Source organism: Pteropus vampyrus, unplaced genomic scaffold, assembly GCF_000151845.1.
Source record: "Pteropus vampyrus isolate Shadow unplaced genomic scaffold, Pvam_2.0 Scaffold24, whole genome shotgun sequence".
NCBI classification, from domain to species: domain Eukaryota; kingdom Metazoa; phylum Chordata; class Mammalia; order Chiroptera; family Pteropodidae; genus Pteropus; species Pteropus vampyrus.
The window spans coordinates 3,980,691-3,994,104 of record NW_011888805.1 but is presented as its reverse complement, the minus strand read 5'-3'; the positions used below and the strand labels follow the sequence as shown (position 1 = coordinate 3,994,104).

General features: G+C 37.0%; 1 protein-coding gene across 1 annotated transcript in view; it reads left to right on the top strand.

Annotated features, from left to right (window-relative positions):
• UTRN (utrophin) overlaps positions 1-13,414 on the top strand; it is a 472,032-nt gene that overhangs the window by 447,130 nt on the left and 11,488 nt on the right. Inside the window, exons 66-71 of the mRNA XM_023528331.1 lie at positions 3,304-3,342; positions 3,570-3,635; positions 4,714-4,779; positions 9,395-9,553; positions 9,930-10,170; positions 12,888-12,996. Coding sequence (XP_023384099.1) covers positions 3,304-3,342; positions 3,570-3,635; positions 4,714-4,779; positions 9,395-9,553; positions 9,930-10,170; positions 12,888-12,996 — 680 coding nt within the window. The remainder of the gene's footprint in view (positions 1-3,303; positions 3,343-3,569; positions 3,636-4,713; positions 4,780-9,394; positions 9,554-9,929; positions 10,171-12,887; positions 12,997-13,414) is intronic.

Below are 13,414 nucleotides of genomic sequence, written 5' to 3'. Positions count from 1 at the left end.
TGATTTTTGGCTGTAACTCTGAAATGCTTCATTTCATCTCACATGAATTTATCAGCATTTTTAGTGAGAGAAAAACAGGAGGAAGAAAACAAGTATATAACATTAAATCAGATGTCACAAGAGGTATTTTGAAAAAAGATTTATGAACTACTGGATAGAGTGGGCAGGTTTTCTTCTTTTTTTAATCCTAAAACATGTTCTTAGACTTGGTATATAGTTCATTTTTCTGCTAAGTCCTTGCTAGTACAGAGCCACTTAATCTTCTGGTGTAACAGTTTATGTGAGTGGGTAGTAAAAAGTTTGAGTTCGTTTATTCTTCTATTTGTGGGAGGAAAACATTGCAGAAAAACCAGTGAAGTGGTAAATGTGTTGAAGTTGTTTATGAAGCTGATTAGACTTTCTTTTGCTTCTTCCTCTTTTATCCCTGCAAAGTGTAATGTCTTATCCCCTGTCCAATAATTATACTTGTATGCATGGAGGGGATTTATGGGAAAAATGAATATTACTAAAAGGAGGTAAACTCATGCCTACGTTTATCCAATTAATTTTATAACTTTGCAATATTTTTTTTTTTCAAAAAATATATCAATATAAATGAGTTGAGTTCGATTAAAGAGTTAACCATTGAAAATAAACCTGAGAAACAAGCTAAAACAGTGGCAAAAGTAGTTTGAGAAATGTTAGAGATTATTTTTGGCTAAAAAGGTAGATATGTTTTCCTAAGGATTAAAGAATGAATGTAGACACTTCTCCCTGATGTTGGCTGCAGTGGAATAGATGTGTGGCATGTTTTTGTTTTGTTTTGTTTTGATTTTTTTGAGTTTTTACTCCAGCAAGCACCAACTCATAGTAAGTATAATTATGGTCATGGGAGCACTGAACTGGGAGGAAGTGACCACTAAACTGAGACCTGAAAGATTAATAGAGCCAAACATTCAGTATTTGTTGTGGAAGGACAAAAGGGAGCCATTTTCAAAGGCTTGGAGTCGAGATTGTTTTGGAAACTGAGATGGGAAACTGGGAATAATGGCAAGAAATGAGAGTGGAGAGAGAAGCAGGAACGAGATAATGAAGGGCCTTCTAAGCCATGCCAAGGTGTTTGGAGTTTTTCCTGAGAGCAGCAGGGAGACATTGAAAGTTTATTTAGAGCACAATGGGACCCCACTTGCAGCTCTAAATTTAAGAAGGCCAAGGACTAGAAGCCTAAGGAACAGTCTGATCAGGACTTAAAGCACTAAAGGAGTCACTATGTTTTTCAAAGAAAGTCTGGGTTATATTTCATATAATATTAAGTACATTTAGTAGAGTCTGATTCCTTGCATATTAGCGTGTATTAACCAACACCCTGTTCAGCCACCACTCTGGAAGGCAAGGATAGGCTGCATTATGAAGTCTAATCTTATTTTTAACCCCCTTTAATCACAAAATCTAACTATGCAGTGAGAATATTGCCTTGTTGTCGTTTTTTTCCAGGATTAAATGAGAAAGCTTATCACTTAAGGGTTTTTTTTCCCTCTATAAATCAAAATATTTTGAAGCCAATGAAGTCTTAAGTTTACTTTTTAAATCTTTATTTCTTAGAAATTTTTTCCACATATAAAAACAGTTCTTTTGAGGAACTCTTCAGTTCAGCTTTCTGCCTCTGCCATTCTTATCTTAGTTCAATGAATCGCTTTTGTGCTAGCTGAATGAACTTTGCAAGAACCATTTGGACAGTTTTGCAAAGCTTTCCAACTTCAATATATATACACACACACACACACACATACACACATATACACACACATACATATATAAACTTTTTTTTCTTGTGTTTAAAGGTCACGGCAAATGTGATACATTCGAATTTTAGAAAAGATCTCTCAAGCAGTTAAATTTTTTGGAATGTGTATAGTAAATCATTCACCTGACATTTACATTTATATTTCAGAGTTAATGAAAAGTAGTGATGTAAAAAGACGATTTAATAATACTGTTGTTTCATTGTTGTTTTATCTATTTTCTGCAAGGATAATTGAGTCTGTTTATGTTATGTTCTAACAAACAGATTGGATAAATGCCTGTTTTTGTAAGTAGATCCAGAGGGTCTTAGTTTTTTATCCCAATAAAATGACCTTTCAGCTGTTATTAGACTTTGCTGTTCAGACATCAGCTTGTGCCTCCAGTAGGAGATAATGAGATCATTAATTTTTTCTAACATATTTATGTATAATAGAAATAGGAAAACAAGTAGTACTAAAACAATTTAAACTTTCCTTCTTTGTTTCAGTCAGCATTAGCTTTTGTAGGAGACCTTATTTAATTAGAGAACTAATTTTCTTTAGACTTTTAAATTTCCACATTCATTGGTACCTCCCTTTACCCATTCCCTGCCCCCCCCCAAACAAAAAGGTTAAGTTTTGAGCTAGCTTTTATTAGTATCAGTTGTTTTCAAAAAATATTTCATGGAGACATGGGGATTTCTAGGCAGTGTTGTGATTTTGGAAGGTACCCTCAGGGCCAGGAACAATACTGAATGATTAAGCTCCAGACCCAAACCCTGGTTCAAGCAGAATGAATTTATCAGTTTCATAGATAGAACTTGTGGATAAAATTTTGTTTGAAGAAAATGTATCATGATCGAGAAAAGTTGCTTTCAGTTTTATTAATAATGTGGAATTTTTGGTCAGGAGAGATATCTAGGTTGCATCTTTTTTTTGATGTTTATCTATAAGGTTGAGATCCGTATGCCTAGACTGTAGTGTTTACATTTAAAGAATGTATAATCCCGTTTCATTGAATGAAAGTAAGGATTTGGATAAAGAATCAAAAAAGTCTCATTTTATTGCAGCTTTGCCATTAAGACATAATATAGCCTTTGATATTTAACTTTACCTTTCTGAGCAGGTTTACCTTTCTTCTCTAGGAAAAAACAAAAATATGATTGCATCTCCCCTTAGTATATTATGGAATATTATCTTTAATTTTTTCCCATAATTTTGAACTCTTTTGGAGCATTCTATTTCTTTTTTCAATAAGACTATTTCAAAATGTGTTTACTGTCCTGCAACAAATAATCTTGTAACATCTGTGAAAAGGCCTCTGCAGGCATTTGAATATCAGCATCTTCTCAAGAATAAACAATGATTTCTGTTACTTTTGATTTCCCCATGGTAGACCTCATTGCAACCTAAGATAGCAGAGAAAGACAATTGAGAATGGTCCCCCAGCATCACCCACCCCCACCCCGCAACCCCGACTGCTTTTGTCTTGACTTGCAATAAAGTGTTCTGTGACTTTTGTTTCCCTCTCCCCTCTCTGCAGTCCTATCACACTCATCAGTATGTGGCCAGAGCACTATGAGTGAGTATTTATAGCTCCATATGCAGAAGAGGCTGTTCTGATCGGTTTTATTAGCATGGGGATAATTACTAAACTCTTGTACTAAAATAATAATCTTTCTCCCGGGGAACAATCCTAGCGGTTTCTTTGCATGGCAAATTCATTATTTAACTAAGCTAACATTTTTAATAGGAACGTCTATCAATATGTGGGTATAAAACTGTTTGTTTGTTTGTTTTCCCTTATAGCCCTTCACAGTCTCCTCAGCTGTTTCATGACGATACCCATTCAAGAATAGAACAGTATGCCACACGGTAAGAAGCTCTGATAGGAGCCCTCAGCTGCCCTGCCATTAATCCAATACCATTAATTTGCCTTGACTGAAGGGATGCCATTTTGCAGGAGTCGTGATTCCATTATATTTGGAATCTGGGCTCTCTCATCTTTCCATGTCATAATTTGCACTTTATCAAACACCTGCTACACATTCTATAAAGAGTGTAAAGAGTAACTAAATAGCATGTGATTAGTGAGCTCATGAGAATCCAAACAGGACATAGGCAGTATAATCCTGTTTCATTGAATGAAAGTAAGGATTGAAAGTGTTCTTAGGAGATGATGCACATATGAGTTACAATATGTACAATATGTAATTTGTAATTAAATGTATGCCAATGTTTTATTACAGGTGTTTAATTTAGAGTCCCCCAAAATATAGAGTATAATGCTGGTTCTGATGCTACATAGAAACTTCAGAAAAGAAGTGTATATTAGGTGTCTGTGGTGCTAGTAACTAGCTGTGCTTAAAAAGGTTAGTTCAAGCATCATAAAAATAGCAACATTTGAGCTGGGTCTTCGCCAAATAGAACTTCTGAGAAAATGTAGGCTTGGAATAATGGAAGAACATACTCAAAAGCATTGAGCTAGGAAAGAATATGGCTTGTTTGAAGAACTGCAGGTAGGGAGAAGGTCAAGGATGAGCTGTGGAGGGACAGAGCTCAAGTATGATAATGAAGGGCTCTCTTGCTAAGGACTTGGTTTATGTCCTCATGTAATAGGGAGTCATGGAGAGTATTTAAACATGAGAGGAACATAGATGTTTGTGTGAGAATGAAGACCAACACGAGGGTCTGGGAAATCTATTAGGAGGCAAGGTTAATTAGGAGGCAGTATAACATGGTGTAAGATAAAGGCCCACAGACCTTAAGGCAGTGGTGATAGAAATGTAACTCAACATTCAATATTGTTTTAATGTCACAATTTTGTTAGGTGATTTGGACCTTTCTGTATCTTGTGAGAATTATTACAGTTTAAGGATGACTGAGGATGAGCATCCAGTTGACTGTGCCTCATGTGGTCACATTATGTAACCTCCTTATTTCCATCTTTCAGACTGGCCCAGATGGAAAGGACTAATGGGTCTTTCCTCACTGATAGCAGCTCGACCACAGGAAGTGTGTAAGTAAATCATGAATTTGGTGGTGCCTGGGAAGGCTAGGTTTTTATTACAGCTATCAGGGATAACTTTCACTGATTGTGGCTCTGGATTTTGATCCAAACCAAAATTGATAGGCATGGTTGCAAAAATGCCTACATAGATTTTATGCTTTTGAAGCCATGGCAGTATAAACTGGATATGTTTATTTAATTTCTATAAGTTAATGAAAAAAACCCTGCTTTTGGCATCTAATCTGCTTCAGGAAAATCAGATTGTTTTATTTATAAATACAGTATAGATGTTCACTCCATTTGTCTGATATTTCTTGTTAATTTAACAAATGTAATTCATAGTCTATTTGCCCTTCTGTAAAATCCTTTTCCTTCTGCTCCATAATCCCTGCCATTTAATGTCTATGACCCACACATACTTGGACGTGTGCCATCCACACCTCACTGAATAGTGTTAACTCTTCTGCCAATATTTGATTTTATTAGCAACTAAGAAAAACCTAATTGACTTTAGAAAACTTTTTAAAAACCTTTCTAGGCAGATATTTTATCTAACGTTGTTGTGTGTCACCTTGCTTTTGGAATTTTTTCTTCCCCCACCCCACCTTGAAATTAACCTTTTAAATTCGGAATGATGTCTAAAAGATTTCAGTAGTGTCAAGGTTACTTGACTTACTGAGGTGTTCATTGTGGTTTGGATCTAGTGGGAATCTGTAAGGTTGCCAGGAAACTTGTAGGACATGGTACTTAGGTGTTTTATGCTAAAAAGGACAATGGAGAGAACCAAGTTGAAATACCTTAGGTACTCTAATATAGGATGTCTCCCTATCAATATTTTTAAAATAGTTTTATTAACCTTATCAATAAATATTCTCAGGCGATATATTAATTTTCAATTTCAAAGATTAGCATGTTAATACTTTACAATAATATAGTAGTTATTATTATTCATGTACCGTTACTGTGGAACAATTCCCAAATCAAGATAATAGCATATTAGTGATGCTTGGTTCATATTTAACCTACTTCTGTACATTTCATATAAAGTAGTTAAATATTTGACTATCTGCTGACTCAGCATAATTTCCACCAAGGTCAACAATAGTTAAAAAATTAAATTTCAAAATAAAAATTGAAACTAAAGTAATTAAAACCAAATTTAAATTCTTTAAAATGTGTTTGTCATGCCTCGTAAAAATGAAAATAAACACTTTATTTTTAAATTGAGTACTAATATATGAAAAAATAAATGACCAGATACAGCTGAATACAATTCAATATACTATCTATAGATGTATTAACTCATTCATCCATCCAACCAATATTTATTATATACTTACTGTGAAATGATGTGTGCTGGAGCCAATTGTGAGAGCTGGTTGTTAAACTTTCAAGAAGTGTTAAACTGTATTCTAAACAGAACCATTATTAAAAATTAGCTTATGTACACTTAAATAGATTAGATTAAAATAAAAACAAAGATAATACTCAAAATTCATCATGCTGTAATTTACTTCATTTTATTATTATATATGTTCTTGAGTAGCTTACTATACTTGTCAGGAGCTGTAACAACTGTGTATCTTTTCCCAATTCCGCATTCAGTGAAGTCATTGGCTTAAATTGGCCATGATGAATGTATTTAAACCATAAAAATTGAAAATGCCACAAGTCAAGCCTTTTTACTTCTCTTTTAGAGAACTTGCTTTTAAACATTTACCTAGAGCACCACTGCCATGCACCCAATACTGTAAAGATCTACAGATATAGGTAGGATCTTCGTGAATCTCACAGGCTAGAAGAGAGATAGATAAGTACTCCTGTAGGGAAAGAAGATGATGACGGCATTTGTGGTAGATAGAATGATAGACTTCAGAAGAAGTCCACATTCATTGTAGTGCTCGGCACATGAAAAAGAAGTCCATATTCTAATCCCTGGAATCTATGAATATGTCACTTTACATGGCAAATGGGACTTCTCACGTGTGACTAAGGATCTTAAAATGGGCAGATTATCCTGGATTATCTAGGTGAACCCAATGTAATCACAAAGATCTTTCTAAGGGGGTAGAGAGTCAGAGTTTGAGGAGACTTACCCATGCAAACAGAGCAACACTATAGAGGGATTTGCAGCTGTTACACTGCTGGCTTTGACCATGAAGGAACGCTGGTGGCCTCTGGACAATTTGAGGATTCAGATTTTCTTTAAGGAAGGAATTGAGCAGCCATGTCTCATAAAGAGACAGGACCCAGGATAGTCCTGGGAAAATCTCAGTAGGAGGAACTCAGAGACAGTTAGGCCAGTGCCATCAGGATATCTTACTAATCTGTTATCTGCCCTTGAATGATACTGTTTTATGTGAAAGGATGAAATCGAAAGGCTGGTGTGGTTTGCACTGGCACTGCTGTTTGCAAGTCTAAAGCCCTGGAACAGAATAATCCTTTAAAGGAAAGAAATTATTATTTTTATTTATGCCTTGTCTACTTTCAAAAGGTCATTGGATGAATCACAGTTCTTTTGTCATCTGATATGTACTAATTTTGTAATCAAGATAGTATTTACTATGTGTGACTTAAATATAGTATAATTATATTCCATCTAATGATATTTCGTTGGTGCAGACCTATATTTTTGCAACATTTTCTATTTTAGCACCAGGCATACTATTGATGTTTAATGACCCTAATCTGGTACCTCATGTACTGTCTGTATTTAAAGAGTGTGCTCCTGGTTTTCACTATATATAATTAAGCACTTGACTGTATCTATTTTTATATTTAACTTTTCAGCCTAATAATCTGTGAAAAACACTTACAACAACTAAAATTATAGGTTATATATAAATGACTTTTTGTAGAAACTGCCTTAATTCCCTTCCAAGATACCTTAATGAAAGAATATAATGATAGTGGTGATGATGATAATTATAATAATATGTTACAGCCCATCAGTTTCCCAAAAGAAATGGATCTATTTAAATGCTGACAACAGAATGCATCTCCAATCTAATTTTGACCCATCTGTGTGTATATTTGTTTCATTGATGTTTTTCTGAAGCCCTATCCTGTAAAGCCATCGATTTCAGGATTTGTTTACCAAAAGCCTTCAAAACAGACCGGGTGCGATCTGCTAAAGGTATTCTGTGGCAGGACTTTCCTGCTAGCATTAGCCAGGAGGTCTGTTGTTTGCACATTTATGAGGAGATCTGATTGGCTCTCCTCACAAGGGAAGGGAAGGGATTCCAGGCCTGCTGGTAACCACTTTCTGCTCATAAATGTTATCAGCTTTGTCTACTTTGTTATGCTTCTGTTTCTGTCGGTCATTAGATTCAACCACATTATCGATATGTCTAGTTTATTAGTCAAGTAGTTAGAAAAGTAGGAACCCAAGTGAATTATATATAGTTTCCTGTTTTAACAAAGAATGACACACTGATAATGTCAAGTAAAATATCTATATATTCTTTAAAAATCTGTCATTATAATTCGTGCTGAGTTATTTAAATAAAAGAATATGAAGATTATATTCTCTTATCTATAGGTCACAAAACAAAAGCATTGCAAAATGGCATTCAACCAAATACCTGAAACAGTGAGATCAGCTTATGTCTTAATCCACTTGGGCTTCTATAACAAAATGCCATAAACCATGTGGCTTCTAAACCACAAATATTTATTTCCCACAATGGCCGGCTGGAAGGTCTAAGATCAAGGCACCAGTACATACAGTGTCTGCTGAGAGCATGCTTCCTGGTTTGTAGATGGCTGCCTTTTTGCTGTGTCCTTAAGGACACAGTGTACTGGGAGAATGCTGGTCTCTTCAGGCCCTAATGAAGGCACTAATCCCATTTGTAAGGGCTCCACCCTTATGACCTAATCACCTCCCAAAGACCCCACCTCCAAATACAATCCCTTGGTATCCTCAGGAGGTTGAATCCAGGACCCCTCTCAGATACCACAGTTCACAGATGCTCAAGACCTTGTATGAAATGGCATAGTATTTGCGTATAACCTATATTTGCATTGTAGGCGACAGCAGGATATTTCTGCACATCACTTCGTTCGAATGAATTCATTGTAGTGCTCGGCACATGAAAAATTTAAGTTTTGCTTTTCAGATCTTTCTGTGATTTTTTTTTTTTTTTTAATATTTTCCATCTGTTGTTTGTTGAATCTGTGGATACGAAAACCATGGATATGGAGAGGCAACTGTACCATCACATTGGGGATTAGGGATCAACAAATGAATTTCGGGGAGAAACAGACTTTTGGTCTATAGCAGTTTATTTTTAATTAAGAGTCTTTTAATCTACTCTTTTGGCATTCATTATCGATTTTGCCTATAATAACTTTTACATTAACTGTTGATGCATTATACTTTATTTTACAGCCTCTACTGAGTAAAATGTCTGTTCTGAGGTTTCTGAGATATACACGTTAGACTAAGGCAAAGCATGAAATGTCGGAATGTGCAGTGCGCATATCCTATTAGATAAACATCTTCTTAGAGTTTTAACGAGAGGTCATGGAGACATTGAGCTTTAAGGCAGACTTGACCCAGCAGCCATCCTGATCATTGTTTCTATTTCATGCCAAATGTGAGCCTCTGTGTTTATCTCCGTAGGGAGGACGAGCACGCCCTCATCCAGCAGTACTGCCAGACACTCGGAGGCGAGTCCCCAGTGAGCCAGCCCCAGAGTCCAGCTCAGATCCTGAAGTCGGTGGAAAGGGAAGAACGTGGAGAACTGGAGCGGATCATCGCCGACTTGGAGGAAGAACAGAGGTGTGCTAGACCTGAGAGAAGAAGAGGTGTCATCTTGGGAAACCTGGGATGGGAAATTCTTTAATAATATCTTCAACATGTCTCCTACTCACTCTCTTTTCAAACAGTTGTCCAAGAATTCATGGTGGAGTCAACGTTTAAGAGGACATTACCAAGCCGGGCTGCTGGCTTTAGATTACAGCTGCATTTGCAGCTTCAGAGATGATGTCTTTTAGAACAGTTGCTTAAAACTACCATTTTATTCATGCTTGCTGTTAAGAAATGTTCTTACCTAGTAGGACATAAGTAGCATGAGCTAAATCTGTAGCTCATAGACAATTTGAGGTAGAGGATGATGTACACGATAGTAATTCCAGTTTTTCTTCATCTGTGTTAGAAATTTGCAGGTGGAATATGAGCAGCTAAAGGACCAGCACCTGAGAAGGGGACTCCCCGTCGGTTCACCTCCAGACTCTGTTGTATCTCCTCATCACACGTCTGAGGATTCAGAACTTATAGCAGAAGCAAAACTCCTCAGGCAGCACAAAGGGAGGCTGGAGGCTAGGATGCAGATTTTAGAGGACCACAATAAGCAGCTGGAGTCTCAGCTCCACCGACTTCGACAGCTGCTGGAACAGGTAGAGTGGACAGAACTCAGTGTCGCCCTTCCCCACGCGACTTGTCCCAGTCCCGTCTCCCAGGGGCTTGGTCCCAGTGTGAAGAGAAAGGTTTGCTTTCGATTTCTCATCTCCATAATTAATTTAGACTGGCTTAGAAATCCCTCTCCAAATGTAAGCATTAAATCCTCACTGGCATGAAAAAATGTGTTTGCCCAGCTCAAGATGGAATTTCTCATTCTTCTTTAACACTGAAATCTACCTCAGCTCGGAATAGTTTAGGGGAAAAGACCATATAAAATACATCTGGATAAATTAAATATGAGAAGAACCTGTGAAGATTAAGGGACTGGACTTGACCTGAAGTCTTCATTGGAAAGCCTTTCTTCCAAAGAACTATTTTTAGGAAATTAAGTCATAGATGTTTATTAACTTGCTACTGTTATTTCTTAACACGAGGGCATGTTTTGTGGCAGTCGCATGCAAAATATCTTGACAACAAGAAATATAATTTACATTATGATGAATACATCCATGTATGATGAATACAAAATAATAATTGCTATTATAAAGAAATACTCTTTTTTTTTCCTTCCTTCCTTTCTTCCTTCTTTCCTTTCTCTCTTCCTCGGTTACTCCCTTCCTCCCTCCCTTGTTTTTTACTTCCGTTCTTTCTTATTGTTGGTCAGGACCTACCAAATTCATTTTATAACTCATCAATGGGTAGTAGCCTGCAATTTTGAAAAACACTGTTCTTCGGAATATAAAAATTTCTGCCTTTTTGGTGCCCGCAGCCTTAACGGCCATAATATGATATATAACAAGATGGTATCATATATAAAGACACAACACACTTTAGAGAATTAAGTACTTGATTACATCTAACAGATAAAGAATAAGGGTCATGTTACAGAACTGATAATGAAGATGCCTTTACGGCAGGTGCATATTGTGTAGAATCTCAACAAATGGACCTGGAACTTCTTTCCTTGGAAGAATCCCTGACATCAACATTTATGTCATCTTTTGCCTTTTTCTTCGGCCTTTGCAGTGTGGGGCCACTTGGCAGTGAATAGGAATGCCCCTCTCCAGAAATGATTTACTGAATCAAAGGCAGAAACAACGTTCTCTCTAGTGATTTTCTCAAATTTTAGAAAACTGGGGTTTTTTTGGTTTTTTGTTTGTTTGTTTGTTTGTTTGTTTTTGGGTTTTTTTTGCAATTGTTGTCAGCATCTTTTAATGTGTCGGAATCATTTCAAAACTGTGATTTCGGCATTGCCTACACAATAGGCCACAGATTACACCCTATATTTTGTCCATATACTTTTGTGTATGTCGGTCGCTGTTTCTAAACTTATGTGAACCTGTTCTAAGGACGGCTTGCTTTGGGGCCTCCAAACTGTGCATCATCAGAAGGAAATGGTCCCCCGAGAATGATCAAGGCCTGGCTCTTTAAGTCCTCCAGAATGTCTGGCTTTTGCCTCAGTACCAGTCACATGCACTAGAAAAGTTACATTGTTAGTATTGCAAACCTGAAGGTTTTGAATGGAGACTATGTAAGGGATGAATTTTCTCTTGAAAGCTCTTATTTAGAATATGAAGTGTTAGTGTTAATAACCCAGTGCATAGATAGAATCCTTGCGGAAGGCAACCACACACAAAAACTTGATTTGCCATAGCCTGTTGATGCTCTTAGGACAGCTAAAGTCTCTTCTGCTCACCCTCCCCACCCCCACCCATTAGACAGAGCTGCCTAATGGCTCATGTGCCTTCAGAATTGCACAGTAATGCTTTTAGAGATAGCTGATATCTGAATGGCTCTGTACATCCCAGACTGTAGAGCTCTTATCTCTTCTTAATGACTTAGCATGAATGCCAGAAGGAAATAGAAAATTCAACTCAGAAAGAAAAAACTGGCAAAACTACCAGGCTTCAACTAATATAGATTTAATGAAAAAAATTGGCATCAAAAACTTTGTAACGTCTGCATTCCCTCTACAATGGATCACACTTTCTAATTTCAGTATGTACTTGTCAATATATCCATCATCATTTCAAAGCTTTGTGGGAGAGTGCATTTACCAAGTAGTTGCTAGGTGTCAGATTCTGCTCTAATCGCTTTAGAAATACTAATTGATCACCACGTCCATCACAGGCCCTGTTATTACCATCCCCAGTTTACAAATAAAGAATCAGAGGCACAAAAGGTTAAAAATTTGCTCTGAATCACACAGCTTCTGAGTGACATAGTTTGAATTGAAGTCAAGCATCTGAATCCCAAATCAGGCTCCTGACCACCCTCCAACATTATCTTTAAATATCGATTTAAATTTAAAAGGTGCTGATTTTGAAATTGGATTAATTTACTGTATGCCAAGCAGTGCTAATTTTTTCAAGATGAATGAAATATGTTTCTAAATTCACTTGGTTAGCTTAAAAATAATAAAAAGAACAACTGAGGGACGAAACTGACATTGTTTCATGAATCTTGCAACATAACCAAGTGAGTTCTTCCGGTGTGCCCAGACTGAAAGGGAGGGACCACTTGTTGCTCAGATGAAGTTCTAGTGATTTCATCCAACTGATGCTAAAATGTATTTGAAAATGTCTGAGGGTAAAGAACTCTGCATGATTTAATTATCCATGGTAGGGGGAGGGGACGTTAGAAACAGAAATGGTTTTCTTACTAATTATCTGGATCCTTTGTCTGTCCTAACCTCTGAATGTGATTATTCCAGCCTGAATCTGATTCTCGAATCAACGGTGTCTCCCCCTGGGCTTCGCCTCAGCGATCTGCACTGAACCACTCTCTCGATCAGGACCCCGGCCCCCAATTCCACCAAGCAGGTCAGTGTCCCCCAGACTTGGCTCTTCCCCTGACTCTGCTCTGGGCTTTGCCATTTGTTTTTCATTTTAAATAGCATTCTTACACATGGATGCCTTAAGGCACAAAGGGGTTTGTTTTCTATTTGCTCTCAGATGAGTACAGAGCCATTGTAACAATAACGAAAAAGCAAACATTTAGTACAATAGCTATCGTACAGTTATGGACTGAATTTTGGGGAAAGATAGAAAAGTGCTCTCTCCTTTAGAGATGAACAACAATTTAAGTTCTTCTTTACCTCAGGAATGATTCAGTATTCAGAAAGAACCCAGTATTCTTTCTCCATCCTAGTCCCTGTAGACATTGCCTAGTTTCTGCCCCCATCCGAAGCAGAGGTCCCACCTAGCGTGTCACGGATTGCAAAGGGGACCTGTCACTGCT